This window comes from Microcaecilia unicolor, chromosome 8 (genome assembly GCF_901765095.1).
Source record: "Microcaecilia unicolor chromosome 8, aMicUni1.1, whole genome shotgun sequence".
In the NCBI taxonomy this organism is placed as follows: Eukaryota; Metazoa; Chordata; class Amphibia; order Gymnophiona; family Siphonopidae; genus Microcaecilia; species Microcaecilia unicolor.
The window spans coordinates 215,974,745-215,993,087 of record NC_044038.1 but is presented as its reverse complement, the minus strand read 5'-3'; the positions used below and the strand labels follow the sequence as shown (position 1 = coordinate 215,993,087).

The 18,343-nt window shown below is 42.3% G+C and overlaps 1 protein-coding gene across 1 annotated transcript in view; it reads right to left on the bottom strand.

Annotated features, from left to right (window-relative positions):
* Positions 1-18,343, bottom strand: part of RIPOR3 (RIPOR family member 3) — a 277,332-nt gene that overhangs the window by 92,435 nt on the left and 166,554 nt on the right. The window contains 2 exon segments of the mRNA XM_030211650.1: positions 4,724-4,767; positions 8,688-8,751. Coding sequence (XP_030067510.1) covers positions 4,724-4,767; positions 8,688-8,751 — 108 coding nt within the window.

The following is an 18,343-nucleotide window of genomic DNA, read 5'->3' as shown; positions in this document are numbered from 1 at the left end:
AAAGTGCACACTTACATTGTGATAAAATGGTATTTCCTCTTCTTCCACTTGCATACTCATGTATGTTTGTTCAGGGACTGAATTTGAAAAGATGTCGTAAAGTGTCTGATTAGGGTAGCGAGGGCTATATATGAAGCATGTTTGAATGTGTCTTTGTGCCTATGCATACAGATAGACAAACAGAAACAGATGGACGGATGGGTTTAATCGTATGTGATGATCTTAAGGTGGCTAAACAGCTAGAAAAGGTGATGGCAAAAGCTAGAAGGATGCTTTGGTGCACAGGGAGAGGAATGACCAGTAGAAAAAAGGAGGTGATGATACCCCTGTATAAGACAATGGTGAGACCTCATTTAGAATATTGTGGAGACCGCACCTTCAAAAAGATATAAACAGGATGAAGTCAGTCTAGAAGGCAGCTACTAAAATGGTTGGTGGTCTTCATCATAAAGTGTATGGGGACAGATTGTAAAATCTCTATACTTTGGAAGAAAGGCAGGAGAGGGGAGATATGATAGAGACATTTAAATACCTACGTAGAATAAATGCACAGGAGGCGAGTCTTTTTCGATTGAACAGAAGCTCTGGAATGAGGGTGCATAGGATGAAGGTGAAAGGGGACAGACTTAGAAGTAACCCGAGGAAATATTTCTTCACAGAAAAGGTGGTGAATTCGTGGAACAGCCTCCTGGTGGAAGTAGTGGAGACAAAAACAGTGTCTGAATTCAAGAGAGGATCTGAATTCAACATAGGATCTCTAAAGGAGTGTGATAAGGAGAGTAGATGGCATGGATGGGCAAACTGGAAAGTTCTTTATCTGCCTACATTTTCTCTGTTTCTTTGTAGCCAATAGATGCTACCCACTTGGGACGAAATGTGCCTACAGAGAAAAAACAAAAATGAGCATCACTCCTTTTTCATTCTTAATGTCATCACTAAAGGAAAAACAGTAAGCGTTCAGGCTTTGGTAGCAGTACTGTTGATTTCAAGCCCTGCTGGACCAGAGTATTTCCATTTCCATATTTTATTATTCTTTCATAGAGCTTCACGAGCTTTTAGCAAAAACAAAGAATACAAGTATATAATTCTTGTCTGATCAATTAGGATTTAGTGCTCTGTCAAAGGCAAGGGGCAGAGAACAGAGTTAAAAGCAACAAAGACAGTAACTTTAATATATTTGGCCCTGTTGACTAAGGCACATTCAATGACAAAAGAGAGGGTAATACAGAATACGAATATACAGCACAGACAAAAAAAGCAACACTGGGCCTTCAAGAAAGAGATAATAGCTGTCCTTTATTGTGAAAAAGACCCATAGAAATATATGGGTGACTAATGTTTAACGTGCTTATTTTTAGCGCGTGCTAAAAATGCTAGTGTGCCTTTTTGTAAAAGGACCCCACAATGTCTAAATGTCAGCACTGACAGCTGGTATTTCAGGTGTGTATTAGACGTGTATCTGCCATCCTGTCATCCTGATATGACAATGTTAACAAATCTATGTAAGCCACATTGAGCCTGCAAATAGGTGGGGAAATGTGGGATACAAATGCAATAAATAATAATAATAATTTTTGGAAACCTACACATCTAAATGCCCCTAAATAAATACAGAGGCCACAATTTTTCTGCACTATAATTTTTGACGAGTGAAAACAATGGAAATTGCATGGAAATATTTTTAAAATAAATAAGAGGACATATTTTTTTCTTAATGAACAGTTAAGCTCTGGAACTCAATGCCAGAGGATGTGTTAAGAGCAGTTCGCATATCTGGGTTTTAAAAGGTTTGGACAAGTTCCTACAGTCTGCTATTGAAATAAGCCACTGCTTGCCCTGAGATTAATAACATGGAACGTTGCTACTTACTTTGGATTTCTGCCAGGTACTTGTGATCTGGATGGACCACTGTTAGAAACAGGATACTGAGCTGGATGGACCATTGGTAACATAATAGCACAGTAACATAGTAAATGATGGCAGATAAAGACCTGAACAGTCTATCCAGTGTGCCCAACAAGATAAACTCATTTTACATGGTATGTGATACTTTATATGTATACCTGAGTTTGATTTGTCCCTGCCTTTCTCTGGGCACAGACCGTAAAAGTCTGCCCAGCACTGTTCCTGTACTAAACGTTCTGAAGCTAACGTTGAAGTCCCTTAAAAGTTACACTCCAGCAACGATCAGGACACAGACTGTAGAAGTCTGCCCAGCACTGGTTTTACTCTCCAATTACTGGCATTGCCACCCAATCTCCACTAAGATTCTGTAGATCCATTCCTTCTAAACAGGATTCCTTTGTGATTATCCCACGCATGTTTGAATTCCATTACCGTTTTCATCTCCACCAGCTCCCGCAGGAGGGCATTCCACATATCTACCACCCTTTCCATGAAAAAAATACTTCCTGACATTACTCCTGAGCCTGCCCCCCTTCAACCTCAATTCATGTCTTCTAGTTCTACCACCTTCCCGTCTCCAGAAAAGATTCACTTGCGGATTAATACCTTTCAAATATTTGAACGTCTGTATCATGACACCCCTGTTTCTCCTTTCCTCCAAGGTATACATGTTCAGGTCGGCAAACCTCTCCTCGTATGGCAGTGGTGTAGCAACAGGTGGGCCTCACCCATTTAGGGCTCAGGCCCATCCAACAGTAGCACATGTTTAGCGGTAGCTGGTGAAATCCCAAGCTCTGCCAGCTGAAGACTTTCCCCTGATAGTAACAAAATTCTACTCTCTACAATACTGGCACCTGCGCATGCTCAGTTTTCAGTGCATGCCTGCTGCAGACTGCTAAGGTGGAAAGAAGCATTTTCCTGCCAGCTGAGATATTTTTTTGGTGGGGGGGGGGGGGGGGAGAGAACATTTGGTGCCCACCTACTTCTTACCTAGGCCCACCCAAAATCTGTAGTCTGGCTACGCCCCTGTTGTACGGTTTGCAACACAAATCCCATACCATTTTTGTAGCTTTTCTTTGTACCACTTCCGGCCTTTTTACATCTTTAGCAAGATAAGGCCTCCAAAACTGAACACAATTCTCCAAGTGGGGCCTCACCAACGACTTGTAGAGAGGCATCAACACCTCCTTTCTTCTGCTGGTTATACCCCTCTCTATGCAGCCTAGCATCCTTCTGACCACAGCCGTCGCCTTGTCACATTGTTTCTTCACCTTCATATCCTCTGACACCAACACCCCAAGGTCTCTCACCTTGAGTCGAGCTTACTAATCTCTCCCCTCCTATTTGGTATCTCTCTTTTGGGTTTCTGCACACCAAATGCATCACTCTGCACTTCTTGGCATTAAATTTTAACATCCAGACCCTCGACCCTTCTTCTAACTTTTGGAGATCCCTTCTCATTGTTTCTACTCCCTCCAGAGTATCCACTCTATTGGCTATCTTCATTTCATCTGCAAAAAGGCAAATCTTTCCTTCCAACCCTTCAGCAATATCTCTCACAAATACATTAAACAGAATAGGCCCCAGCACTGACCCCTAAGGAACTCCACTGCTCACCTTCCTTACTGACCCATACTGGTGTGACCCAGTATGGTTATTCTTATGATTAAGGGGGAGACCTCCCTCCTGAAAAGTGATGCCCACAATAAGCACTTTTACAAAACCTATACATACCCAGAGCAGCTGTGAATCCAGCACTGAACTGTGTAATTATAGCCGTGCATTCTCTTTCTAACATGGGAAATACACATGCAGTTTATGGTTCTGCCCTAGTCTCACCCAAAATATACTTCCTTGTCATATACACAGAGTACTTTCTAAAATTGGGTTTTCAACATTTGAGGTAAAAATTTAAAAGCTAATATTTACACATGTAAAACATGAATAGGGCTTCTAAAATAAGAGCCATAGAGTTAGATTCAATAAACAGTGCTCAAAAATTGGTGACAAAAAAAATGTGGCGCTCAATGCTATTCTATAACATGCACTCCAAGATAAGCACCCATTATGGAATAGCATTGAGTGTTGATTTTGGCACCCAAATTTGGGAGCTATGCCTTGCACCTGGTGAAACCAGATTTAATTCACAGCACCCAATTTGGGTGCACATCCCAGGTATTATATAACACTGCACGCAAATTTTAGGAATGCCCCTGACCCACTCATGCACCTCCCATGGCCACACCCCCATTTGGGTTACATGCTATAGGACTTGACCCACATTGTTATAGAATAGCATGTAGCAAGATGTATGCGCAATTCAAACTGGTACCAATTAGCACCCAATTACTGGCACAAATTGGCTTGTTCACCAGTTTAGATGGGCACACATCTTGGATCAGCACCCAATTTTAGGCACCATATATTGAATCCAGGGGATAATGCAGTATGATAGATATTGTTAGAACTTGTTTTGTTTTCTTGTTTATTAAAATTTAATATACCACCTTTTGAAACAGCAGCAAAGTAGTTTACACATACTAAGGGGCATACAAATAACACAAAACAATGACAAAACAGGAAGAAAAAGAGAAAGAATAAAATAAAAGGATAAATAGGTACAAAATTGCCATCTTCTAATAAAAAATAACTATACAAAATTTAAACTATTCAATAATAAAAATAAAAAGATACAAATAAAATATTTAAGTCACATCGACAATCTTTTGAAATATTTCTTAATCATCTTAATGACTTCTATAGCCAACACCTACAAAAGTATAAAACATGAATTATTTTACTTTGGATTATACAGTACCTCATACTGGTCTCCTGAGCAAAGACGAGCATAACCCACCAATCCTAAAAATAAGAGAAGTTAGTTTTATTTGATACCCTGATTGCTATCTTAAAAATAAAAAGCATAGCCCAGCTCACTAAAGCTGAAACTATTCTCAACTACGACAAAACATCCACATAGTGCATGTACTACACTCCACTGCAAGGTCCAGTACAATAATGCACAGTTTTCTTTGTTATATGATTGGAGTCAGAGAACATTGGACATGAGAGAGTAATAAAGACAAAAGGTTTTTTGTAACTTTGGCTAAAATATAAACAAGAAGGAACCTGTGTTTGCAGATAAGAAAATGGTTCTTCAATGTCTGGTACTGCATGAATGGGCATCAGATTATTAAAAGTTTTTACTGGGCTTTGTGTGTTGGAAAGGTAATGGATAGCATGTTCAATGTATTTATAAGATTTACTAAGCTTTATTTATTATTGTTTATTGTAAAGGTCTTATATTCTACCCATCTCAGAAATTCTGAGTGGATTACATAATAGACATAAAAAATTAAAAATGAACAATACAACGTAAAATATCATACTATTCTCTGCAATAAAAACAAAATACAAAACAGAACTTATTGAGTAAAAACTCTGAAAACAAATCACCACTCATTAACAAAATCACATCCAAATGCTTGTTGAAATAAAATTGTTTTCAACATCTGTGAATTAATAAGTACATATAAGTACATTATTGCCACACTGGGACAGACCAAAGGTCCATCAAGCCCAGCATCCTGTTTCCAACAGTGGCCAATCCAGGTCCCAAATACCTGGCAAGATCCTCAAAAAGTTCAATACATTTTATAATTTATGTTCAACTGTCTTTTTTCTCTTTCAGACTTCAAACTACACATTTAGGATTCTTATGGAGAAAGGGTTAATCCAGATAGGGAAATAAGTTTTAATGTAAAGAAATATTTTCTCTTTTTTGTTTAAATGCATTCCAAAGAGCATCTTTATCACCTGCAGAGATAAAGACTCTCCACGGAGCATTTAAGAGTAATGCTTGTGCCTTTTCTACTTATGGAATGGTTATGCCATGTTTTTCATTTGTACACATAAGAAATACTTCTATCACTAGGAAACTGTGTTGGTAATCCACTTGGATACCATGCATAATTTTGTATAAAACTGTGTTTATTTACAGGTTAAGCCCAGTTCTGAATCCAAATAGACCCATTTGATATATACGGCCTCCTGGAACTCTGCCTTTTTGTTTGTTTGTGTTTGTGTGACCCATCAGATACAATCAGTAAAAGTGACCAGTTCTGAGTGACCATTTCTGACGTTTTAATTTAGTGGGTAGTACAATCAGTACATACAAATGGTCTCTCTACCTGAATACACATTAATTGTCCGTAAAATATAACAAAAGGTTTCTCTTCTGAATGTCCTACTAGGCATATTAGCTACGTGGGTTCTGTCTCTTATCAATGTTTTAGTACATTAGCTACAGGCGTGGAGGGGCATAATCGAAAGGGACACCCAAGTTTTGCTGAGGAGTCCTCGCAAAATGTCCCCATCCAGGGGTGGAGAAACCCGTATTATCGAAACAAGATGGACGTCCATTTTTCATTTCGATAATACGGTCGTGGATGCCCAAATCCTGAAATTTAGGTCGTCCTTAGAGATGGTCGTCCCTAGACTTGGTCGTTTCTGATTTTCGGTGATAATGGAAACCAAGGACGCCCATCTCAGAAATGACCAAATGCAAGCCCTTTGGTTATGGGAGGAGTCAGCATTCGTAGTGCACTGGTCCCCATGACATGCCAAGACACCAACCGAGCACCCTAGGGGGCACTGCAGTGGCCTTCAGAAATTGCTCCCAGGTACATAGCTCTCTTACCTTGTGTGCTGAGCCCCCCAAATCCCTCCCAAAACCCACTACTGTACACCACTACCAAAGCCCTTTTGGGTGAAGGGCACCTAGATGTGGGTACAGTGGGTTTCTAGTGGGTTTTGCAGGGCTCACATTTACCACCACAAGTGTAACAGGTAGGGGGGTGGGCCTGGGTCTGCCTGCCTGAAGTGCACTGCACCCATTTAAACTGCTCCAGGGACCTGCATACTGCTGTCATGGTCCTGAATATGACATTTGAGGCTGGCATAGAGGCTAGTAAAAAATATTTTAAAGATGTTTTTTGAGGGTGGGAGGGGGTTAGTGACCACTGAGGGAGTAAGGGGAGGTCATCCCCAATTCTCTCCAGTGGTCATCTGGTCAGTTCGGGCACCTTTTTGAGGCTTGGTCGTAAAAAAAACAGGGCCAGGTAAAGTCGTCCAAGTACTCGTCAGGGACGCCCTTTTTTTTCCATTATGGGTTGAGGATGTCCATGTGCTAGGCACGCCCAAGTCCCGCCTTCGCTACGACTTCGACATGCCTCCGTGAACTTTGGTCGTCCCCGCGACGGAAAGCAATTGGGGACGCCCAAAATCGGCTTTCGATTATATCGATTTGGGCGACCCTGTGAGAAGGACACAAATTGGCCTTAGGAGAAGGCCGGCCAAATCGGTATAATCGAAAGCCGATTTTGGCCGGCGCCAACTGCTTTCCGTCGCAGGGCTGGCCAAAGTTCAAGGGGGTGTGTCGGCAGTGTACTGAAGGCGGGACGGGGCATGGTTAAGAGATGGCCGTCCTCGGCCGATAATGAAAAAAGGCCAGCCCTGACGAGCATTTGGCTGACTTGGTCCCTTTTGTTCACGACCAAGCCTTGAAAAGGTGCCCGAACTGACCAGATGACCACTGGAGGGAATTGGGGATCACCTCCCCTTACTCCCCCAGTGGTCACCAACCCCCTCCCACCCCAAAAAAAAAAAAACAACTTAAAAAAGGTTTTTTGCCAGACTCAAATGTAATACTCAGCTCCATCACAGCACTATGCAGGTCCCTGGAGCAGTTTTTAGTGGGTACTGCAGTGCACTTCAGGCAGATGGACCCAGGCCCATCCCCCCCTACCTGTTACATTTGTGGTGGTAAATAGGAGCCCTCCAAAACCCACCCGAAACCCACTGTACCTACATCTAGGTGCCCCCCTTTACCCTTTAAGGGCTATGGTAGTGTTGTACAGTTGTGGGGAGTAGGCTTTGGGGGGCTCAGCACCCAAGGTAAGGGAGCTATGCACCTGGGATCAATTTGTGAAGTCCACTGCAGTGCCCCCTAGGGTGCCCGCTTGGTGTCCTTGCATGTGAGGGGAACCAGTGCACTACAAATGCTGGCTCCTCCCATGACCAAATGGCTTGGATTTGGCCAGGTTTGAGATGGCTGCCATTAGTTTCCATTATCGGCGAAAACCAATGGCAGCCATCTCTAACTCCGGCGATCTCCAAGGGCGGCCCAAATGTTGAGATTTGGCCGGCCCCGACTGTATTATCGAAACGAAAGATGGCTGGCCACCTTGTTTCGATAATACAGTCAGGTACACCGCTTATTGGGGCCATCAATAGAGATGGCCGCCCTTATAGATGGGCGCCCCGCCCCGTTCGATTATGCCCCTCTATGTGTTCAGCCTCCGGCAGCTGAGCAATTCTGAGGCCAGCTGAAGGGCTGCAGTTTTTATTTCAAGAAGCCATATTGGGTTTATGAAGTGCCAATTGGCTACCGCTGTGTTAGGTTATTAGTTCAAGGGAAGGGATCTGTTGTTTGCAATGAGACTTGCACCCATGGTCATCGCCAGTGAAATCATTTAATATCAATAAAGAGCAAAACAATATCCACAAACATTCTTGGTATGAGAATGAGCTAAGGGAACATAAACCTATTCAGATAATGATATCATATCACTAAAGGAAATGAGTTTAGAATGCTACAATAACAGAGCAATAATGCAGTTCTGCAAATCGTGTTAATCTTCTTCATGCAGTTAGAAACACGCAGATAGACAGAAGCATTGTTGACAAACAGTATAATTAACATACCATACATTTATGGTTACCTTTCATCTTAATATGGAATTCCCCTAAGTGTACTTCCAGTGCTCCCTCTATCAAACACATATCCTGAAATATCCCAAAGAAAGAATTCATTATAAATACATATGGTTTCAGTGTTTATTACCATCTGTCCTCTGATCTCAAAGGTATTATGTTTTGTTTGTGTATCTCCTACAGAAAACAACTTTTTTCTAAGGCCAAAAACAGTAAAACCAAGTTATTTATCTGTATTAAGTGTCCTAAGATTTTTAACTATCACAAATGTGTGATATTTAACAGAACTTGTGTAGGAAAAAGCTTCTTACACCTTAGACAATTTATAGATTTTTGTGATACCATTGTGCATGTACATCATCTTCTTGTGCGGGGTTCACCACTTAAGAAAACAACTACTAGGGGAAGTGGGAGAGTATGTGTGCACTTGAATCCTGTTGTCCACAGAGAATACTTGCTATAGGTAGCAGCTTGTTTTTCTCCAACAGCAAGCAGAAAGTCAAATCCTCACTAGTGAGACCTCCTATCTACAGACTGTGTTTAACAAAAAAGGTAGAACAAATCAGAAAAGGTACTGCCAAAGGGCAGATACCAAAAATGGACTCGGGAGGAGAAGTTGAATTCTAAATTTCAGAGAAATTTCACAAGACAGTCTTATCAAACCTAATATTTTATTATTAATCCCTTTCCAAATAGATGTAAATTTATGGACCAAAGTTTATGACACAGCTCTGCAAATCTCCTCCATAAAGACCGATCTCAGGTGGGCTACTGATGCAGCCTTGAGGCATATTTTCAAAGCAATTAAAGTTCTATACTAACCTATGGAACTTTGTACGTCTAAGTGCTTTCAAAATGAACCCCCATGGCTCTCAGATTATGAGCCTTAACATGATCAGCTGGAATCAGGCCTGCTCTGGTATAAGCAAAGATGATGCATGTCTGCTAACCAACTAGATAAGGAGCCATTTGGCAGGACACAACAGGAGGATTTATTGGCATAACCTAGTAGTTAAAGAAGTAGGCTGAGAACCAGAAATGGCAGGGTTCAAATCTCACAGACACTCTTTCTGACCTTGGGTAAGTCACTTCACCCTTCACTACCTCAGGTATAAAATTAGAGATTGTTAACACTCAAGAATATATCCCTGAAATGCAACTCACCTTGTATGAACAGTGGAAAGGATTGTAAGGAGGCAACTAACATCTGCTGGAGATGGGTGGGAGGGAGTTGGGGGAAAGGGAGGTGGGGGGGGGGGGAAGGGGAAGTATTTAAGTTGTAAACAAATAATTGACCAGTTGGATGTTTTGGTTTTTGATGCAATGGGTTTGATGTTGGCTTGCATCCAGTTGTTGTTATACATTTTTGAAAATCAATAAACAGATTTTAAAAAATGCAACTCACCTTGAGATACCAATGCAAAGGTGTGAGCTAAATACAAATAATAATGCTCAACAGAAGCAGCTCCTCGTAGAGAAAACCATAAAACATTCAGAGATGGATTTTTCTGTTATGTGGTGGCATTGAGATGAACCCTAATGGAGGTGGTTTTAAACCTGATTCTGATAAATGTACAAGGTATTGAAGCAGTTTTTGTGTAGGGCAGTAAAAATGTCAAGGGCCTTTCCATTACACCAAACCTTATCCACTTAAACAGTAATATCATCTAGTGGAGGTTTCTCACAGAAGCCAGAAGGATCTAATCTAATCTTTGGATTTATATCTCACCTTATCCCAAAAGGTGCAAGGCAGGTTACAGAAAGAAAGCAAAAAAAAAAAAAAAAAAGTGACTTGTCAGGCAGGTCCAGGACTGGTACCGTTACCCTCTCAGCATCCAAGCTATGAGGGCAAGGAACCTGAGGTTGGGATGTATTTATGTAACAATGTTGGAGAAGCTATCCCTCAGGTTGACTGGTCTCTTTATAGATGGCTCCAGCATGACAGGAAACCAAGCGTGTATTGGATACATGAGGGCTATGAGAATCACAGTATTCCAAGGCTTGCTTGAGTTTTCAGGATGGTTTTCAATAACAGTACTGGAAGATAAGCATATAGAAGACCCTTTCCCCAATCCAAGAGGAACGCATCTGAGGCTAGCTTTCTTTGACTCTCTATTCTGTAGAAGAGCTGACATACATTATTGTTTATTTATTTATTTATAGCATTTATATCCCACATATTCCCACCCAAGGGCAGGCCCAATGTGACTTACAGGAATTACAGAAAGCATACATCAAGTGTACAACAAACAGTCAATGGCATTGTAGTGAAAGAGGCTAGTAAGTAATAGAAAAGGTGGGGAAATGTGGAAAGAGAAGTGGAGTTCAATAGACAGCGGTGCGGGGCGGATCAAGAGCATAAGCTTTCCTAATTAAGAAGGTCTTAAGGTATTTTTTAAAGGTTGGATGATCAGGGGTGATTTTCACAAATTTAGGTAGACCATTCCACAGTTGTGCGCTAATGTAGGAAAAGGTGGAAGCGTAGGTGGTTTTATACTTGAGGGTTCTGTAGATTGGGTAATGCAGATTTAGGTACAAGCAAGCTGATCTGTGAGAGTTACACGGTGGTAAGCTGACAAGGGTGTCCATATACGCTGGGGCCGCTCCATAGAGAATTTTGTGCACCAGTGCGCAAATTTTAAATGTTATTCAGTCCTTGACAGGGAGCCAATAAAGTTTTCTCACGCAGCGGTCTTGAGCTTTCAAACCTCGATTTACCATAAATAAGTCTAGCAGCTGTGTTCTGGGCAGTTTGTAATTTTTTCAGAAGCATGTCCTTGCACCCTGCATATATCCCATTACAATAATCAAGGCGACTAAGGACGAAAGACTGAATTAAACTTCGAAATACTTCCCTAGGGAAATATGGCTTTATGCGTTTTAGCTTCCAAAGAGAGAACATTTGTCTGGTGGTAGAAATCATTTGCTGCTCCAGAGTTAAGTGCCTGTCTACAATTACACCTAATATTTTTAGTGACTCAGAGATCGGTAAGGCACGCTCAGGCGTGATTAATGTGGAGGTCGTAAACTTGTTATAGGGTGTGGAGAGGATGAGGCAATGTGTTTTCTCAGCATTGAATTTGAATTTAAAAGTGTTGGCTCAATCCAGCATTGTACGCAACCCAAGCTGTATTTCACTGGTTATTTCGCTCAAGTCTGTTTTAAAAGGAATAGAGATAGTGATATCATCCGCATAAATAAATTGGTTGAGACCTGAAGAAAAGCAAAAAGATCTATCGTGTATGTATCCTACTCACAAAATATTTTCATTACCCTTAAATTCAGGGTCTACTCATATGGCTGAGGTACTCAGATCAGTCTGTCTGCCAGGATAATGTCTTATATTAATTTATTTACTTTAATTCATTATTTCTATTGTCTTTTCCTACCATATAATTACAATTACAGGAGGTCTTTTACTAGCTTTAGTTATCTTCAGCAGGGCCCATTTTATTCCTAATGGCCCTGCTGCAGATAACTTGAGCTAATCTTTAATAAAAGACTCCCACAATTTATTGAAATTTGATATACTGCCAAGCCTATGTGGAATTTGGTGGTTTAGATAAAATCAAATATTAGGAAAGAAACACTATAACCTTTAGATAGGATAGTCTGACATACATTCCAAGAAAACAAAAATCAACAAATCACTCAAAATCAATAATCAATCAATAATTTTGTTCACCAAAATGATTTTTCTAAAAATTCTCATCGTTATTCATTCACTTGCTCTTATCCATGCAACATCCAAAGCCCCACCTTCGGATATTAACATCATACCAGTTCTTCATTACCATAAAAGAACAACCAAGACAATTACATCATCACGAACTGTTAACAACCATAAAAACCCCTTAACACTTAACCAATCATCACCAAAAACAGCTGATGTCTCAACAATAGCAGAAGATAAATTAAACATTTTAACATCAAAATCGCCCAAAACAACTAAAACCAAAGTAAAAAATACCAGACAAATTATACATATTCACCGACATCTCATGCAACTGATCCTTACCTACCAGTACGTGTAGGATATATTAATGCAAGATCAACAGTTAATAAAGCTGAAATTATTACTGACTGGATTAAGTCTGACAATTTAGACATGTTCTTCAATACAGAAACATGGATCTGCGACTTTAAAGACCCCATCATACTTGACCTTTGCCCTCCAGGCTACAAAATTTTACATTGGCCTAGAAAAGAGAAAATGGGAGGATTCTCAGATCCAACTTCTCATTTGAACCCATCTCAGAAAGCTCTACCCCGCAACTTGAAATTGTCTCAATGAAAATACACTGTCCTACACTACACGATTATCTAACTTGCATTCTATTTTACAGACCCCCTTGTAACTGGACTCACAACCACTCTACCTTCATGAACTTTATATCCAACTCATGCATTAACAACCCTAATTTAATTTTACTAGGTGACTTAAACCTGCATCTAGAAGACTCCAAATTGGTCCACACCCGAGAATGTCTGGATCTCCTTGACCTATGTGACCTTGTTCTACCAGTGGCGTAGCCAGACTGCCAATTTTGGGTGGGCCTGAACCCAAAGTGGGTGGGCACAAAATTTTCTCTCAACCCCCCCCCCCCCCCCCCCCCCAGCAAAATGTAGTCACACTCAGATGCATTTGTCACACAGGGTAAAGTGCTGCTTTTCAGTGCATCAGATTTCAGACAATTTATTTAATAGCCTTAACACCCTTTTCAGTGAGCTATCAGAGGCCAAAACCTCCTGCCTCAGGTCAGTATAATGCTGTTACGGTATCCTCTCCTGACCTAAGGAAGGAAGTATTGGTCTCTGAAACTTTATTAACACCATATTACTTTATCCTAAATTAAAAATAAAATTATTTCTTTACCTTTGTTGTATGGCCATTTACTTTTTCTCATTGTGTTGCTCCCAGTCTCTAGATTCTGCTTTCCTTCGTTTTCGCTTGACTCTTCTGCCAGGGTTTCCTGGCCATTTGTCATTTTTCTCTCCTTTTTCTTTGCTTTCTTCAATATTTTTCTGCCTCTCTCTGTGTCCAGATTTAATTCATTCTTACTATCCATTCTTTAATTTCCTTCATCTACTTATGGCTTTTCATCTTTTTCTCACCCTTGTTCTCCCCATGCCCCTTCCTCTTATTCTCCAATCTTTCACTACTCCCCCTTTCCATGCAGCAGCTCTCCTCTTTCTCTCCCCATCCTTCCAGTGTCTCCCCTCTCTCTCCCCATCCTTCCAATAGTCTCCCCTCTTTCTTTCTGCATCCTTCCATCGTGTCACCTCTTTCTCCCTACCCTTCCATCCAGCGTCTTCCCTCTTTCTCTCCCCATCCTTCTACCCATCTACCCTCTCTCCTGATCCTTCCATCTAATGTCTCTCTCCCTCCTTCTAACCAGTGTCTATCTCTCTACCCTTTTCTGTTCAGTGTCCCTTCTCTCTCCACATCCTTCCACTCTCCCCTTTTTCTCTGCATCCTTTCATCCATCTCCCCTCTTTCTCTGCCATCCTCCCATCTGTTTTCCCTCTTTCTCTCCCCATCCTCCCATGTTTTCCCTCTTTCTCTCCCCATCCTTCCGTTTTCCCTCTTTCTCTGCCATCCTCCCATGTTTTCCCTCTTTCTCTCCACATCCTTCCATTTTCCCTCTTTCTCTGCCATCCTCCCATGTTTTCCCTCTTTCTCTCCTCATCCTCTGTTTTCCCTCTTTCTCTGCCATCCTCCCATGTTTTCCCTCTTTCTCTCCACATCCTTCCATTTTCCCTCTTTCTCTGCCATCCTCCCATCTGTTTTCCCTCTTTCTCTCCACATCCTTCCATTTTCCCTCTTTCTCTGCCATCCTGCCATCTGTTTTCCCTCTTTCTCTCCACATCCTGCCATCTGTTTTCCCTCTTTCTCTCCCCATCCTGCCATTTTCCCTCTTTCTCTGCCATTCTCCCATCTGTTTTCCCTCTTTCTCTCCCCATCCTTCCATTTTTCCTCTTTCTCCCCATCCTGCCATCCATTTTCCCTCTCCCATTCAGGCCCACCAGCCCCAGCTCCCATTGCCAGCCACTGCTGCTTTTCCTGATGAGCAGCAGGGCCGGCGCTACAAAAAGAAGAAGCGCTCAGCTGACTGAGCTGAGCGCCAACGCGTCTCTAACCCGACGAGAAAAAATGTTTTTAAAAAAACGCAGCACTGCAGGCAGCCTCGAAGCATTGGCTGCTGCCTCTGCAGGCTCCTTCCGTCTCTTACGTCACTGCCCCTGCTTTGCTACAGGGGCAGTGATGTAAGAGATGGGAGGAGCCTGCACAGAGCCAGCAGCCAATGCTTCGAGGCTGCCTGCAGTGCCGCATTTTTTTAAAAACATTTTTTCTTGTTCTTAGCGACGCGTTGGCGCTCAGCTTAGTCAGCTGAGCGCTTCTTCTTTTTGTAGCGCCGCGCGCCGCGGCAATGGGAGCTGGCGCTGGGCGGGCCTGGGCTGGAATTGGGTGGGCCTGGGCCCACCCAGGCCCACCCGTAGCTACGCCCCTGTGTTCTACCTTCATCTCAACCTACTCACATTAAGGGTCACTCGCTAGATGTCATCTCTTATAAATTTGCCACCGAACTAAACTTCATTATATCCAATATTGATTGGTCTCCTACACCTTGGTCTGACCACTACAAAGCCCTCCTAACCTTACAATGGCGTAAAAGGGACAACCCAAAACACAGGACCCTATATCAATCTTTACCAGAGGACGGATTGATAATAACAACTTTTGGCAACATATATACGCTAATATATATATATATAACTGGTTGATGCAACCTAACTCAGACCTCTTCCTCACTTTATGGGACAATAGATGTAAAATGATTTTGGATGAAATTGCACCTCTGCACTCCAAGTTTCTGTTTCTCTTTTACCAGTATTGCACTGAGTCTGGCTTTGTTGGGCAGAGTGGAGGGGGTCTCTATTTCAACTTTTCTCTGTATGTTTTTTTTTTTGTGGCTCCCTATTCTGTATTAGATGAGGGTCTGTCCATGTTCTGCATGTGCGACTGAGATGAAGGATTCTGCTAGCATGTAGTGTCTGTGTAGGAATGTGTAACACTGCAGCTTGTTCCAGTTTCCCAACAGTAGGTATATTGGTGCTTTAGAGCCCAGTGTAATATATATATATATATATATATATATATATATATATATATATATCACTGTCTTTTCATAGGTGGGCTGTTACAGTGTGGTAAGTTTGGTGTTCTAGGGCAGTGTTTCCCAAGTTGGTCCTGGAGTACCCCCTTGCCAGTCAGGCTTTAAGGGTATCCACAATAAATATGCATGAAATTGATTTCCATATGCTGCCTCCATTACATGCAAATTCATTGTGGATAGCCTGAAAACCTGAATGGCAAGGGGCTACTCCAGGACCACCTAGGGAAACACTGCTCTGGGGCTCAGTGTAATATTTGTAGCACTGTCTTTTCGTAGGTGGGTTAGGGCTGTTATGGTGTTGTAAGTTTTTAGTATAGGGTTTGGGTGTCATTTTGCAGGGTTTTGTGTTATTTCACTAAGTGTCTGGCCCTATTTGAAAGTAGGCTCTGGGGCAAGGGCCGCCTTTGGTGGCCCTTGTCAACCAAAATAAAAAAGCTCAGGACTAGTGGTCTCCACATTCTGTAGAGTCACCACATAAACAATAGTCCATCTAATTTAAACAAAGTGTCTAGCAGTGGAAGGAGTGTGTGTGATGTTCCTGAGGTGATGGTCACAATTTGAATATTTTTACTTGTAGTTAAGAAGACAGGTTGCCTGCTCTGGCCAGTCTGGGGACCTCTTCTGCATCCTGTCTCCTGATGTAACTTCCTGTTTCCTTGTAGGCAGGACATAACAGAGAGCCTGTATTAATCATTGACCGTCACAGCCACAGGCACTGTTGTCTAGCTGACACCAACTGGCACCTATTTTATAAAAGCCTGCTCCCCCTGATGTCAAAACTTGGCTACGCCTCTGACTCCTCGCTCTGTGTGATGAGGGTCAGAAAACAGTCCAATCTCCACAGATCTTAAGAGGATAATGCCAGAAGAAGAGGGAATCAGATCTGCCTCGGCCAGTAAGGCATAACTAGGATCATGTAGAGAGACCACTCATGCAGTTGGAAAACTGTGTGCTCAGTCTGTTCTTTCCTGGTAGGTATGTGGCTCAGAGGTCCATCCCGTGAAGGAGAGACCACTGCCACATCCCCACTGCTTCCTGACACAAGGGATAGGATCACGTAACCCTCCCCCCCTGCTTGTTTACATAAGATATTGCAACCTGGTCATCCATTTGAATAAGAATAATTTGGTTTTGCTTCCGATCTCTGAAAGCCTTTAGAGTGTTCCAAATGGCCCGGAGTTCAAGGAAATTGATATGGAGATCCGTTTCCTGAGCAGACCAAGTCCCCTGGGTGTGAAGACGATCTACATGAGTGTCCCATCTAGGCTGGATGCATCCACTATTAGCACCTTCTGAAGAGGTGGAGTTTGGAATGGTAGACCCACAGTCAAATTCATCTGAATTGTCCACCAGAGAAGGGCATGAGTCAACTCTGCAGGAATCTAGATGACATCGGCTAGGTTTCGAGCCACCTGTGACCACTGGGAAGCTAGGGTCCACTGGGCTTATCTCAAGTGGAGACATGCCAAGGGTGTGGCATGCACTGTCAATCTCAACATTTGCCGAGCTGTGCCTGCTTGCTGCTTCTGACTTGCAAGGCAAGCGCTGACAAGGTCTCTGCTCTCGCTTGTGGAAAAAAAGCTTGAGCAAGCAATGTATCTAGCAGGGCTCCTATGTATTCCAATCGCTGTACTGGAAGAAGGTGGGACGGGGTAGTTTATGACAAACCCTAGTCACTCCAACACCCAAGTAATTAGGCGCATTTACTTTGATGCCCCCTCCTGTGATGTGCTCTTGGCCAGCCAGTCATCGAGATAAGAATGCGCTTACACTTCCAGCATGCGTAGATATGCCACTATTACCACTAGACATTTTGCAAATACCCTGGGAGCTGACGTGAGGCCAAATGGCAGTACGCAATTCTGATAATGGTGTTTCCCTATTCAAAATCTGAGACTTCCAGTGACTGGGAAGTATCGAAATTTGAGTAAAGTCCAGAGAGCATCCTGAATCATGTGAAGAAAAGTGCCCAAGGAAATCATCCTGAACTTTTCTTGGACCAGGAATTTGTTCAGGGTTCTTAGGTCTAGGATGGGATGAAATCTCTCCATTTTCTTCAGAACAAGGAAGTACCTGAAATAAAATCCCTTCCCTTTGTCTCCTGGTGGCACGGATTTGACCGCATTGGCTTGGAGAAAGGCAGAGATTTCCTCTACAAGTACCACAAAACTTAATGTACTGCAGATCAAAGACTGCAAGTAAAGGCTCATGTAAAGCTGGTAGGACCAGATGCGGGCAACAAGCATCGAGGCCTGAAAAAAAAGATTTCCTCCCAAATGAGTCTAATGTCCTGCCTCTCTACCTGGGAGTGCTAAGGCTCAATTGAGAGAAGATTTGACCACCAGAGAATGGTGTGGCAGTTGAGCCCTCTCAAATCTGACTGTGTATCTGCCTTCTTAGGTGCAACCTGTACTGAAAGGGAGATTCCTAGTTCTTCATTAGTACATCCTTAAGGATAGGGTGCAATGGTACAGTGACCCCTTCCT